The 15,605-nt window shown below is 41.1% G+C and overlaps 1 protein-coding gene across 2 annotated transcripts in view; it reads right to left on the bottom strand.

Moving 5' to 3' along the window:
• Nucleotides 1–15,605, bottom strand: part of SWAP70 (switching B cell complex subunit SWAP70) — an 89,945-nt gene that overhangs the window by 5,645 nt on the left and 68,695 nt on the right. For both annotated transcript variants that reach the window (XM_032640099.1, XM_032640097.1), the window contains exons 4-9: nucleotides 14,657–14,884; nucleotides 12,219–12,365; nucleotides 10,979–11,087; nucleotides 9,082–9,263; nucleotides 4,220–4,327; nucleotides 2,457–2,623 (exon numbers count right to left, since the gene is read on the bottom strand). In XM_032640099.1, coding sequence (XP_032495990.1) covers nucleotides 2,457–2,623; nucleotides 4,220–4,327; nucleotides 9,082–9,263; nucleotides 10,979–11,087; nucleotides 12,219–12,365; nucleotides 14,657–14,884 — 941 coding nt within the window. The remainder of the gene's footprint in view (nucleotides 1–2,456; nucleotides 2,624–4,219; nucleotides 4,328–9,081; nucleotides 9,264–10,978; nucleotides 11,088–12,218; nucleotides 12,366–14,656; nucleotides 14,885–15,605) is intronic.

Here is a 15,605-nt window from a genome sequence, read left to right as displayed (position 1 = left end):
TAAACAATTCACTATAAAAAATATCTCTGGGAAAATTTAAGACACTGACAGAGAAGGCACCGTCCATTGGAAGAAAAATGAGATGCCAAACGTTCGAAGAATGACTTGCTATTGCTTAAAGAAAGGACAGAGGCTAACTAAAAAGCCCTCTAGGGCTTCCCTGGTGGCGCAGTGGTTGAGAATCTGCCTGCCAATGCAGGGACACGGGCTCCAGCCCTGGTCCAGAAGATCCCACATGCCGCGGAGCAACTAAGTCCGTGCTCCACAACTACTGAGCCTGCGCTCTAGAGTTCACAAGCCACAACTACTGAGCCCACATGCCACAACTACTGAAGCCCACGCGCCTAGAGCCCGTGCTCCGCAACAAGAGAAGCCACCGCAATGAGAAGCCCACATACCGCAACGAAAAGTAGCCCCCACTCACCGCAACTAGAGAAAGCCCACGCACAGCCAAAAATAAAAATAAATTTTAAAAATATATAAAAGCCCTGTATATACACCCTCAGCCTAAGATTATGTTACAGTTCATTAGTACCAGACTTAAATGTTTCTATCTCAACTCCACGACGACTTCCCTTGATTTCCTACCCAGAAAGGCCTACCCTGAGTGGGAGCAAGAAGAAAGCCCCCTTTGCCAATCTGACAAAATGTCCCTCTGGGGCTTCCCTGGTGGCGCAGTGGTTGAGAGTCCGCCTGCCGATGCAGGGGACACGGGTTCGTGCCCGGGTCCGGGAATATCCCACATGCCGCGGAGCGGCTGGGCCCGTGAGCCATGGCTGCTGAGCCTGCGCGTCCGGAGCCTGTGCTCCGCAACGGGAGAGCCCACAACAGTGAGAGGCCCGCGTACCGCAAAAAAAAAAAAAAATGTCCCTCTGAATCAGGCCCAGCCTCCCGTGACTTCGGGAAAGAGATGGACTCGCCTCACTTAAAAATGACCACTAGAGGGCGCGAATCTTTCCACTTCAAGTTCCAAAAACTAAAGTCAAGTTCCAAAAACTAAGGTAAAAGAACAATTTAGAGTAGTAAAATTCATAAAATGGCCTTATATACCCCAAGAAAAACTAGTTAGCTTTTGTGCAGTAATATCAGCTTATTGGAGCAGAGCTGTATGTAGTAGTTATATTTGCATTTAAAAGGTTGAAACCATTTTGCCATTTACTTAAATCAGAGTGTACAAAATAATTAGCCAGAGCTTTTTTTTTTTCTTTTTTTTTTTTTGGCTGCATTGCACAGCATGCAGAGATCTTAGTTCACCGACCAGGGATAGAACCCGTGTCCCCTGCAGTGGAAGCACGGAGTCCTAACCACTAGATCGCCAGGGAATTCCCTAGCGAGAGCTTTTTAAATAACAATACTCATGCCTGGGCTCCTATCCACAGATATTTTGATTTACTAAATTTGTGACAGGCCCTACATGAGCATTTTTTAAAAGCTTTATAGGGGATGATGATATTTACCACTGGCTAAAAACTACTGGCATCAATTATCCAAAACTGTCTTATTCAAAACATCACTCATTCTATAAACATGAAATAACTAATACTTTAATAAATTTCTGGAGTTATCTGGTTTCCTTCATGATCTAGTCTCTGCCGTGTCATAATTAACCTCCCTCAAAGCTGCAGAGAAGTAAATATATATAACATATCTCACCTGTGAATTCTCTGCACAAGGTGATCTATAAACTCTTGACACATCACAAATGATAAGGAGGTTCAAAAACGTCTAACGTACCTTAGAATGTCTCTCTTTGCAAGTCACATGGGACCAAACCTTCCCATGCAGTGGATGGTGTGCTAACATCACTGCCCAATAACAATAGGGTGGTGGTTCCCATCCCCTGGTTAACACCATGGTGAACACACACTCGTGGGACCCATAAATGCCAGGCAATGTGCTAGGCATTTAATTTTCTATTTAGAAGATAATTTTTTCCTTAATAGAATCAACCTTTTCAAAACCTAATTCATTTATTTTTGAAGTCATTTTTGGCAACATACATAACAAAGAAACCTCCTTCTTTCTTTCCTCCTGAAGATGAAAAGAACATCTGTTGCTGCTCCACGTGTGGCATGGCAGCCATGGAAAATGTACCCCAGCTCATCCCACAAGTGCTCCTAAAACAGGGGGCGTAGCTTAAAGCACAAGATATGCCTGCACTGACCAGCTGGGGAAACAGTTTTTAGCGCTGCATCCCCTGACATGACATCTTAAAGAAAGCAAATGGGGAAGCAAGTTAGAAACTGGGAGAGGGTAGCTGAGCCCTGTCTTTAGCCCTATAAGCAAGAGTCTCCCAGCGGCCCAGACTGGGAATAAATAGCCCAGCCAGCCAAGCCCCCAGGGTCTCTCCAATCTGTCAGAGACCCCTCCCTCTCCAGCAGAGTTAGTCATTCCTAGAAAGTGTATGAGGAGTCCAGGCAAAGCACATAAAGCACAGAGGATGAGGCAATCGGCACCTGGCCTGAAGCTTCCGCACAGTCTCTTCATCTTGCCGGGCCTGCCTCTCATCCTCGAGAGCCTCCTGCAGCTTTAGGTACATGTCTTCCAGCTCCCGGACCCGCTGCAAATACTGTTCCAGTTCAGAGGATTTCTGGGCAACCTGTTCTTCCATCTGCTGCCTGATCTGACGGTATAAAAGAGTCATGTTTAAACTCAGGTTGACTTCGCCCTCAGGGAAAGCCTCCCGCTCCACCAGCACCCTGAGTGAAGCCCCAGCACAGCCCACAGCCGCAGCCCATCAGGGTGGACAAGGCCCGTCCTTCACTCCCCGAAGACCGAGGAAGCGAGAGCACCACACCCAGTGCCAAGACCCAAGACCACAACCAAAGAGTCTGGGTCCACAAACTACCCCCTAAACTCTGTTCTCCTGCCCTGGTATATTTCTCATCCCTTTCACTCCACATTTCAGACTCAAGAAAAAAATATTTCCCTGTATAATTTCTCTTTAAACTCCTTTCTGTCTTAAAATCACCATCTTTCTACCAAGAGTCTCCTCTAAAGAGAATGAACCTTTTCCCAGTCAGAACAGCCGAAGGGTTAAAATAAGGGGGAAAGGAAAGACTGGCCTGCAGTGAGCCCTTCTGCACTTACCTGGCTGCCCAGCACCCCGTCCTTTCTCCCTCCCTAGGGCACCTCTGGCCCCAGGGGGACCTCAAGCACTTAATTAGTGTTCTAACACATTTATGGTTTCTCCATTCTAGCTAAAAGAGCTTTGAATCTCTGCCTTATAAGTTAAAAGACAAGGACATCCTAAATGCAATAACATACACACTAGCATATGTCTCTGCAGTTTATAGGACACTTTTACTTGCATTAGCTTAGTTCACCCTCATAAGGGTCATGAAGGATCATACGACTATCCCCCTAATTTGAAGAAGAGAAACACGTTATTCATCAGCAGGAGCAGAGGACACAAACCCAGATCTTCTGGCCACGAGGGCAGCACCCCCCATGTCATACATGCCTTCTTCTCGCGACACAAACACGTCCACTTCAAGTCTGAGCAACAAAAAAGTGCTAAAGGGAATGTCACAGCACCTATTTAATAGGCCCTGGGCCCAGCCCTCTCCCACACACTGCAACTCATGTGAGGAGACCTGTGTTCCAATTAACCAGCTCGCTGCCTGAAGCGACCTGGACCTTGGGTCTCTTGGGGATGAGAACCTCTAATCAGATGATGAGTCAGAGCTGCCAAGAGCAGCAGGCCAGCGTTCACGTGTTCTCCTGACTTCAGAACCCTCACTCTGCTCATGACAGAGGTGCAACGTCATGGAACTTATGCTTACTTTTTCCGTAGCTATTTATTTTCCAAGGCAAGACTCTGAAGGCTGAAAGGGATGCTATTAATAATTGTACCAGGATGGCAGGGACTGTCCCAAGCAAACCAGGAACTTTAGTCCTCCTACCCACAGTACTTACCATACCATTCCATAAATTTCTACTTGGGGGTCTTGAGTGCAAGGTTTACCTTTATATCCTTGGCATGGTACCTGGCATATAGAAGGTGCTCAATAAACCGATAATGAATGAATAACAAACATGTAACTTCCCCAGGAGCCCACTGCAAGTCAGCAACAGAGCCAAGCTGGCAAGATGATCTCACTCTAGCCTCCCAGCTCTTCACCCTCCACCAACCCCGGCAGGCTTTTGCCCCTCTGCCGACCGGGGCTGGCTCTGTGAGTTAAGGCCGCAGCAGCACCTCTGGGCATGCGATACTCACAAGCTTCTCCCGCTCCAGCTCCGTGCTGAACCTGGCCTGTAGTTCCACTTGAGTCTGAAGGCGCTTCTTTTCTTCTTCTGCTGCCCGAGATGCTGCTTCTTCTAGTTTCTACCCAAAAACCCATCCACAGAAAAGCAGGGAATATTACAATGGAAGTGCATTTGGAGAGAAATGGTCACACTTAAACATTATGGAGGAAGTCAAACATTCTCAGTGTTCAATAAAGAACGAATAAAACTTGTAGATCCACTGGAATTCCATTCCAACAATTTTCCCAGTCAACATACAAAACAAATTAGGTAAATGAATGATTCCTAGTAACTCTGAATAACATTTTGCCAAGAAAATTTTAGTACAGTCATTAAGTTAAATTCACTTGCAAATGCATTCATGAGGTTCGAATCTATTTCTTGAGCTTGTCCTATACAGTTTTGTCATCTTAACATTATTCCTTAAAACTTTATCAGAGCTCAACTTCCCAAAGAGTGCATGAGGAACTCCACAGACCCTTTCCCTGGCAAAACAACATTTAGAAGAAAAGCAAAAACAACCATTTAAAGTCTCTGGGAATTATCCTAAAAGCATACAGCAAACGGAGAACACTTAGCAAGAAAATCAACTGAACCTCAGCAAGAATAGTGAAAGTCTATGGCATGTGAGCCACGGTGCAGCCCCCTCTCTGCCTACTGCTCCCCCGACATGGCAGTGGAAGGAGGCTCTACCCCATGGCCATGGAACCAAGAACATAAGCCTCCCTCTCTCCTCAGTTTCCAATCTAGGGCTAAGGTATCTCACAGGAGGGTGCAGACAAAAAAATGTTGCTTGCCATTCCAATAAACAAAGAACATTGCCCACCATCAAGCCATCAGCCACTGCAGCTGTCCCAGCAGTGCACCCTGGGAGGAATTCAGGATGGAGGAAAACAGGATACTGGCCCTAGATGGTTAAGATGCATATCTAAGAAATAATTTTAATGAGCTCAGATTTGCATCTTCCCATACATTGAAAAGCACTAAAATCATTAACTTGAAATATCTGTTTTTTGTGATTAGCAGTAACTACATGTTTTGTTTTGTTTTGTTTTTTTCAACAAAAATTCCTTTGTATCCTGGCTCCCCGCTTACCTCTTTGGAACAGTTCCTCAGAGCTGAGAAGCTTTCTCCCGGGCTGGCTAGAGTCCTCAGTAAAGTCCCCGAATAAAACATAACTCTCAGATTTTAGCTGTGTTTTTTTTTCAGTCGACAAGACTAACAAACTAAACCACAGGCCAGCTAGAAGTCTGACAGGGGAAGCCAGCAAAGAGCCCCCGTGTAGTAGGAACAAGTCTCAAAGACAGGCCTCAAAGTCTACATGCGGGCCAGAATTTAAATATCAGACTGTGGGGCCAGGTAGGTCCCAGGGCATCGTTGAAAACAACAGAGCCACTGTGAGATGAACAACTGGAGGTGATACCAACAGAGGCATCCGGCTGAACAGAGAGCTGAGAGACTAACAGAGATCAGAAATGGAGACAAAGAGCTCTGCGGCCACACACAAAAATAAGCTCAAAATAGATTAAAGACCTAAATGTAAGACCAGATACTATAAAATTCCTAGAGGAAAACACAGGCAGAATACTCTTTGACATAAATCACAGCAATTTTTTAAAATCTATCTCCTAAAGTAAAAGAAATAAAAGCAAAAATAAACAAATGGGACCTAATTAAACTTTAAAGCTTTTGCACAACAAAGGAAGCCATTGACAAAGCGAAAAGACAACTTACCAAATGGGAGAAAATATTTGCAAATGATATGACCATTAAGGGATTAATATCTAACATATATAAACAGCTCGTACAACTCAACATCAAAAAAACAAACAACCCAAAACCTTGTACACTGTTGGTGGGAATGTAAACTGGTACAGCCACTGTGGAAAATTGTATGGAGGTTCCTCAAAAAACTAAAAAGCAGAACTACCATATGACCCAGCAATTCTACTCCTGGGTTTTCTGGGTTTTAATATTTATTTATTTATTTATTTATTTGGCTGTGTCAGGTCTTAGTTGCGGCACACAAGATCATTGTTGTTGCAGCATGCGGGGTCTTTTCGTTGTGGCACGCAGGCTTCTCTCTAGTTGTGGTATGTGGGCCGCAGAGCGTGCAGGCTCAGTAGCTGCAGTGCATGGGCTCTCTAGTTGTGGCGCACGGGCTTAGTTGCCCTGCAGCATGTGGGAGCTTAGTTCCCTGACCAAGGATCGAACCCGTGCATTGGAAGGTGGATTCTTAACCACTGGACCACCAGGGAAGTCCCCACTCCTGGGTTTATATCTAAGAAAAACAAAAGCACTGATCTGAAAAGATACAGGCATCCCAATGTTCACAGCAGCATTATTTACAATTGTCAAGATATGTAAGCAATCTAAGTGTCTATCAACAGATGAATGAATAAAAAATAGATGTGGTGAATACATATCTACAATGGAATACTACTTAGCCATAAAAAATAATTAAGTTCTGCCATTTGCAGCAATATGGATGGACTTGGAAGGCATTATGCTAAGTGAAATAAGTCAGACAGAGAAAGACAAATACGGTATGATATCACTTATATGTGGAATCTAAAACATACAACAAACTAGTGAATATAACAAGAAAGAAGCAGGCTCACAGATACAGAGAATAAGCTAGCGGTTACAGGGGGGAGGGCAAGATAGGGGTAGGGAAAGTGGGAGGTACAAACTGTTGGGTGTAAGATAGGCTTAAGGATGTATTCTACAACACGGGGAATATAGCCAATATTTTGTAATAACTGTAAATGGAGTGTAACCTTTAAAAATTGTATAAAACAAAAGAATGCCAAAAAAAGCCCTGCTGACACCTCGGTCACCCCAAGGCACTGTGTGCACGTCCAAGGTTGTGCTTTGGAGGAGGACAGTCAGAGGCTGCACACCATGAGGCAAACAGACTCCACTGAAATAATCCAGCCAAATCATGAAACAAATAAATGAGCAAACAACAATAACAAGCTTTTGGGGGAGGGGCGAAAGCCATATCTAGCGTTGCTACAATGTATTATCTAAAACATCCAGTTTTCAACAAAAAATTATGAGATGTGCAAAGAAAGAGAAAAGTGTGACTCATACGCAGGGAAAATAGCAGGCAATAGAAACTGCCTTTGAAGGGGCCCAGATACCGGATTTAGCAAAGACTTCAAAGAAGTTATTATATGTTCAAAGAACTAAGGAAACCATGCTTAAGGAAGTCATAGATGATATGATGATATCCCATCAAACAGAAAACATCAATAAAGAGACAGAAATTATAAAAAAGAACCAAATGGGAATTCTGGAGTTGAAAAGTACAATAACTGAAATGAAAAATTCACTAGAGGTTCTCATACATACATTTGGGCTGTAGGAAGAATCTATCAAAGATAGATTGATAGGGCTTCCCTGGTGGCGCAGTGGTTGAGAGTCCGCCTGCCGATGCAGGGGACACAGGTTCATGACCCAGTCCGGGAGGATCCCGCAAGCCGCGGAGCGGCTGGGCCCGTGAGCCATGGCTGCTGGGCCTGCGCGTCCGGAGCCTGTGCTCCACAACGGGAGAGGCTGCAACAGTGAGAGGCCCGCATACCGCAAAAAGCAAAACAAAACAAAACAAAACAAAACAAAACAAGATAGATTGATAGAAATTATGCGATCTGAAGAACAGAGAAGAAAACAGCATCAGAGAAATGTGAGACACCCATTAAGTACACCAACATTCACATAACAGGAGTATCTGAAGGATAGGAAAGAGAGAAAGGAGAAGGAAAAATATTGGAACAAATAGTGACTGAAAACTTTCCCAATCTGATGGAAAATACTAACCTACACATCCAATAAGTTCAATGAACTCTAAGATAAATACAAAGAGTTTAACACATACTTCATATCATACAGACATACACATCATAGTAAAACGGTGGAAAACCAAAGACAAAAAGAAAATCTTGAAAGCAACAAGAGAAAAATGATTCATCACACACCAGGAAACACCAGTAAGACAGACAACCAACTTCAGAAACAGAGGAAGTCAGCACAGAGTGTGGCATTTCTAGGGGTTGCAAAGGGAGAACTCCACCAGGAATTTGGGGCCTTAAAGTATGCCACATCCCAGGGCATAGGTGCTGCATAGGAGGACACAAAAGGATGCTTGAGCTTGTGGTTAGCAGGTGCTCAGTGATTCAAGGTAGAAAGGATCAACCCAAAGGCGCCCCAAATAAAGACCATGACCACACACTGAGGACTCAGCACCACACCCAGAATTGTGATATACACAACTGAGGAAGAAAGTTTCCCAATGAATGTCAACTATCTCATACAGCCTGTGGTACTTGACCTCCTAGCCCTGAGATGGAAAGAGAAGCTGACCCAGACTGTATCTTTGACTCCAAACAATAAGTAAAACCCCACAATTCTAACACTAAGGGTCTTCCAAGATCCTCATGAGTGAAGATGGGAGCTAAGGGGGAAAACCTAAAAAAGCAACAGATCCTGTCCAGTTCACCAAAAGCAACCTTGACATCCTTAGGGGAATACAATGTCTCATCTTTCTCTGACAAAATTCAACTGTGCTCATTGTTCTTATAAATGTTCTTTTCTGGTCAATGAAATGTCCCTGCTACCCTGAGACCCTCACAACTTTCAAGGGCTGGGTAAACCAGGGCGTCTCACTCAGTGGTCTAGATGTACTTCCTGCGAGCACAGTTCACAAAAAAAATATCTCTACGGTTGCATTAACCTAATCTTGGTAGAACCAAAGCTCTACCAAGTAAGTGAAGTCGCTGTGGCTTCTGCAGTGAAATGAGAGCCCGCCCCCAGCCCAGCGTCCACACCCACCTTCCTCACGGTCTCCAGCTCCTGCTGCTTGTTTTCATTTGCCACCTGGAGCTCCTTCATCTGTCGCTCCAGCTCCTCCTGCTCAGCCAGCACCTTCTTCCGGAGTTCTTTCCGACGCTGGCGGGCTTCTTTGTGTGGTGGGGGGCTGCCCAGCTTCAGCAGATGGATGGTAGAATGGATGGCTGTGAAAGGCATGGGAGAAAAAACAGGGAATACCCTTTATTCTTTGTAAGCCTAACATGTAAATGGCATAGTGGGAATAAAACCAGAGACCCAGGATAAATCTGATCCTGCCACTGAGCAGTGGTGTGACCGTGAGCAAGTCACAGAGCCTCTTACAGCACGGGTTTCTCATCTCTAACATGAGAGAGATGATCTCTGAAGTCCCTTCCAGCTCCAAAGTTCCGTAACTGCCTATCTGTGCTTAAACAGATCTTGATTTGGGAATATCACACACATTTGAGGAAATCCCAACACTTCCAACTCCCTTTCCTATACTTCCCAAAAGGCCAGGTAAGAACAAGACATAGCAAGGGCTGAGATATAAAGTTCCTGGTATCTGATTTGCTACCTGCTGTATTTAGTCTGCCCCTCATCTATACCTTATGAAACCATCTCCCTATATACTCCCTTCCCGAGGTGATAATAGCAGCTACCATTTCTTGAATATTTGCTATATATACACCCTTTACATGCATTATATAATTTTTACGTGAAATCTGATTTCATTCCTGATTGTTTCAATTACTTAAAGAGCTAATACTTTCACATTGTTCAAACTCAAAAGCATGAAAGGACATAGATGAAGTCTCGCTCCTACTCCTATCCCCCAGTACTGAGTTCTCCACTTCACTAGCAACTAATGCTAACAGTTTCTGTGCATCTTTCCTGAGATACTTTAAGCATATACAAATAAACATGTATATACGTTCTCCATCTTCTGTTGACACAAATGTTGGCATAACACACTCTTCAGAGCCTTGGAGAGCTTTCCATATCAGTACATACTGCACAGTACTGCACAATTCTCCACTGTGTAGCTGTACCATAATCTGTTCAACCACTCCCCAATTAATGGACGTTTAAGTTGTTTGCAATCTGTCACAAACATTTCTGCAATGATGTGTCATTTTTTAAATATGCAACTATATCTTCATTTTCTAATTATGAACCCTCACAACAACCTGAGAGGTCGATACTATTATTTGCCCCATTCCACAGAAGAAGAAAGCTGCTACAGAATTCCTAACTCAACCCCAGAAGCCCAGGAGAGAGGATTCAGACCCAGGTACACTTGCCTCAAACTCTTAAACTACATCAAAATGACCATAATTTTCAATAAAACAATTTTACCTGTGTTCAAGAATATAACATTCAGAATCCTCTTTCATGATTAAAAATAAAATCTCATAAAGTGTTTCATTCTTTACTAATTTTGGAGTAATACTTTAATTTGAAAGTTATTAAATCAGAAGTTTGCATTCTTGAGATAATTATTTGAAACTAGTGATTTCTTGTGAAAGTAACAGATCTTGAAAATTACTTGAAGTATTCAAAAGCTATTGCACAATTCCTCTTTTGTTTTACATGTTACTAAATACTCAAAATGGCTACTTTAAAATTCTTTATAGTCCTTAAAAGGGGAAATTCCATGTTCTTTAAATAGTAAGAGTAAAAAAACCTAAAATGTCCAGTTTATAATTTTCCCACACATTCATCAGGCAAATGAAATTGATGAAAATTTTGGGAACTCCTCTCACTTTGTTATTCTTCTAGCTACTGTTTCACATAGAAATAACTATAGACAATGAGGAAACAATGCCAAGTATCTTTAATGAGATCCAAAGCTGAAAGAGCTCTCAAGTTATATCATGACAAGTAATAAAAATTACCTTACCCTGAATCCACTCTTGTTTCTTCTTCTTATCTGAAGCACTGATTTCAAAGGTCTTATCAAAACATTTTATGAGAAAAAGGCATTTCTTTCCATCTTTGTCAGGCAAGGACTAAGACAGAAAGCAAAATTAGTCTTTAAAATTTTATTTTAAAGTATTTAGATTAAGTTCAATCTTAATTATTTATATAAGAAGTACCTATAAATGAATATTACTGATTTTCTAATGCTGCCCCCTAGGCAACAGTACTTATGGTAAAAATGACCCTGGATTAGTGTACTACACCTAGACTGGGAGAACCAACACCACCTGATGGGCCATGCTTTGGGCTTTCCTGAGCACAGCAACCCTTGTACCTTAGCACATGTCTTAAGGGAACCCTGGAAGATATACCCATGGACTGTTCCAATAGGTCTTGACTCCTATAGGATATGAGGCTTCTAACTCAGGGTGATTCCCACACCCTCCAGATGCGTCTCTCCCTTCCTTGCACCAGGGGTATTGTTGCTGGCAGGCTGTGGTTCTTGTCCTATATCCTTATAAGTAGACTGGTATGGCCTATGGTAATCTTGTGAGCCTCCATGTTTACTTGAATCTAAGAAGACCCCTTACTGGGCACTGCACACCCTAAGACATTAATACATACCATTTCAACCATCAAAACACATTATCATTTATGAATGAGATCTTAGGTATTTTAAATGTTCTTCAACAAATACAGATGTGGCAATAGTTCAGCTATAAATTAAAAACTCAAAACTTTATGTTCTTGAGGACTTCACTTCTTTAACCAAATTAGCAGCTGTGACTAAAGTATTCTGAAAGTCACCCTAAGTATTCCAAGGCAATGCTCACATCTTCTTTTGGTTTATCTATTACACTCAAAATGGCCCAGGTTTTCTGATATATTCATGATTTCAAACACTTTCTTACTGAATTTTTTTTTTGCTTTATTTTCTTATTTATCACTCCATTTTATTCAAGAAATGATCCCTTAAATGTACAAATGAGATTTAATCCCTATATTTTATTCTCGAGTATAAGAAAATAAACTCACATTAGAAAAAAATTCTGTCAGGTATCTAATTTTTTGGTTCAGAAACTATGGCTACTGTATGCCTATATTATTTTGGAAATGTAAATTTTAAGATTATTTTTAAGGCTCTGGAGTCCAGAAGAAGGAAGATAAACTACTTGAACAGCAGGGGGCAGCACTGGAAAGAGGTAACCGTTGACTCTTACCTCCACACAGCAGTTCTCATCCAAGAGAATGTCTCCTTTCTTATCTTTCAGATCCTCACTCACATAGTAAGAAATTATGTTGGGTTTTAGTACAAACCAGCGTTCAGTCCAGTTTTTCCGTCTATGGCCTTTTTTCATCATGTAACCCTATGAAAGATTAAATCTGATATAAATTCCTGTCCTTTTATTTATAAGAGCTGATACCTCTTCCTTGACATTCTTGCCTACTCCATTATCTGATGTGTGGCCTTGAATACACGAATATCAAAGGTTCTTGCCCTTTGTGGATTATGAATCCTTTGAAGAGCTACAAGGGCAGGGCACTATACCCAGTCAAATTCATGCAAGCATGTGCAGATAAAAGTTTACATAGAATTTTAGACACTCAGAGACATCTCCTCCCCCCACCCAAACCCCCCAACCTTGCCAAAAGCTATATGCAGATAAGAGACTGCAAGACCCCCTGATGTTAACAGCATTGTGGGGTTTCTTTTTTTAATACCTTATCTTTTAGGGATGCCTACTGAAATATTTATAGATAAAATGAAATGTCTGGATTTGTGTCAAGATAAGACAGGAGAGGTCAAAGTAGGCGGGGAGGATTAACCAGGTATCAGTGATTCCTGGGGCTGGGTGATGGATATACGAGAGTTCATTATACTATTCTATCTGTTCCCTTTAAAATAGAAAACACAAACACATGCACACACACAGTGATCTGAGATTTTCCGTAAATCTAGACCTAGACCTCACAGTGATTCTCAGTAAATCTAGACCTCCATCAATGAAAATGCTAAAACCTATCAGTCAACTTGGCCAAGCATATCTTCTCAGCCAGTCACCCTCTGGCACCAAAGTACCTCTCTACCTGACCTCACAATTCTGGAGGATGACTCTGCTCCAAAGAAGCAGAAAAAGAACTGGACCAGTAGTTAGGCTACTGGCTTCTAAGTATAGCTTCTATGCTCACACTTACTAGCCCTGTGCTTCCTTCCCATATATCAGCATCAAAGGTGTATGATTAAAAATTTTACTTCAGCAAAACTACACATTTATTATAGGCCAAAACCCTTCAGTACTATTCAAGAATAACTCACTTTTTTTTTTTTTTTTTTTTGGTACGCGGGCCTCTCACTGTTGTGGCCTCTCCCGTTGTGGAGCACAGGCTCCGGACGCGCAGGCTCAGCAGCCATGGCTCACGGGCCTAGCTGCTCCGTGGCATGTGGGATCCTCCCAGACTGGGTCATGAACCCGTGTCCCCTGCATCGGCGGGCGGACTCTCAACCACTGCGCCACCAGGGAAGCCCTAACTCACATTTTAAATAGTAAATCTATAGGTGCTGATAGCTTGTGGTAGACTATACACATTGTTAAATATATGATAATATCTTGGCTGTATCATTTGATTATTACACTAAGTTCTAATCATATTACTTGTTCAGTTTGCTAATCCTTGAACATTTAAGCCAAAGCTATCTCATACTGCAATTCATCTGTAGTTCTATATTCTGCCATCCTAATCTGTCTGGAAAATCTCTTCAGACAGAGACCATGTCTCATAACTCTTTGCAGCACCAAAAACTTACAAAATTAAGCCTCAATTAATTTTTTTGATGGACTCCATTTGGAGAAAAGAGCAAAAACAATATCACCTAACAGAGCAAAGAAAGGACCAAAGTAAGGAAATCCCAAATCAGAGCTATTATTCAATGTAATAAGGTAGGAAATCTAATCTAATCCACTAAAAATATATAAATTCTATTTAATAAGCATTAAGCCTCCATATGTATATCAGATGCTATGCAGGTGCTGAGAAAACAAACTTTATCATCTAATATGATAAACACAACTTTACTATATAAAGGTATTTTTTCCCAAAAGAAAGAATATTTTTATGATTTTATAAAAATAATATATATCATATATATAAAGAGAGATCAACATGTATAAACATATATAATAGTAAGTCCAATAATAAGAACAAAGAATAAAATAAAATTCACAGAAATCCCACAATCCAGAGGCAATCAACATTTTGGCACTCATCCTTCCAGACAGCTCTACAAACACAAATCACATTGCATGAAAGGGATGACAAGACACCTACTGTTCAACAAACTTTTTTTCACTGAACAATATGCCATGGGATCTTTCAGATGAATAAGTATGGATGTACACGTGACATAAAAGTACTTTAAAAATGTTTAGAAATGTGATCATTTAAACAGTTATTTCAAAATAGTAATTTCCCAATGCTTAACTGTAATTCTTTACAATGAAAGCCTAACACAAGACTGGGAAAATAAGAAACTTTATTCCTGTTCTAAATCAGTGTAAAAGTATAAGTGACTTAGACTCATCTTTGTAATGCAAATTTGTTTTATTTCAAACATGTCAAATTCTAAAGGTAAGGAGAAATAGTGTTATAGGACTCTTACCTGTTTCAGCACATCTAATATAAGCTCATCAAAGACCTCGTTAATTGCCATGGACACTGTCTGCCGATCCATGCCTTTGCTAAACTGTCCATTTCCAATAAGCTCAATCAGTTCCCACACGGAAAGGCCATCTTTACTGTCATCAAAGTTGATTTTATAATTTTCAAATTGTTCTTGTTGCCAACCTCCTCCCATAGCTTCTGTAAGTTTCTTAAGCAGGTATTCAATCTATATAAAGAATTTTTAAAACATTATTTCATAGCAAAAAAATAACTTTTAAACTTAGGTATGTACCTGTGTTACTTACACTGAAAGGTCAATTTCGGAAATATTCTTTTATAGTGCCAAAAGTGTATCTTTCAAGAATCATGATACTACCAGGGAGAAGGGTATGGATAAAATGCCATTTATTCTATATTAAACTAGAATAAGTAATCAAAAACTGGAACCTTTAAGAGTATAGTATATTTGCATACAGAACTAAAGCAAACTGCACACATACTATCGTACACAAACTAAATGATGTGATCTGACTACTCTGTTGGATTTCAATATATCAGAATATAAATTTTACTGAACAATAAGCATCTCAAAGTATGTACAACTTAGTCACCAATTTATTAATTTTCCACATAAGCCAATTATTTGAAATTAATGCTGCTGCTGACAATGTTGTAAACAATGGTGAATTCCCAGCCTGGGCCAGAAAAGTCTATTAAATCCCAAAACACATAGCTTTGTATAGAAAAACAGTAGAAAATACTGCACGTGTCCTTCCAGACAGCTCTACACACACACACATCACATTGCATGAAAGGGATTACAAGACACCTGCTGTTCAACAACCTGTTGTTTTCAGATGAATGAGTATGGATGTACATGTGACATGAAAGTACTTTAAAAGTGTAAATGAAATAGTAACAGTTAAACAAAACAGTGATGCAGTAAT

This window comes from Phocoena sinus, chromosome 8 (genome assembly GCF_008692025.1).
Source record: "Phocoena sinus isolate mPhoSin1 chromosome 8, mPhoSin1.pri, whole genome shotgun sequence".
NCBI lineage: Eukaryota > Metazoa > Chordata > Mammalia > Artiodactyla > Phocoenidae > Phocoena > Phocoena sinus.
Note: the sequence above shows the minus strand (reverse complement) of the source record. Positions and strands in the feature narration are given on the sequence as shown.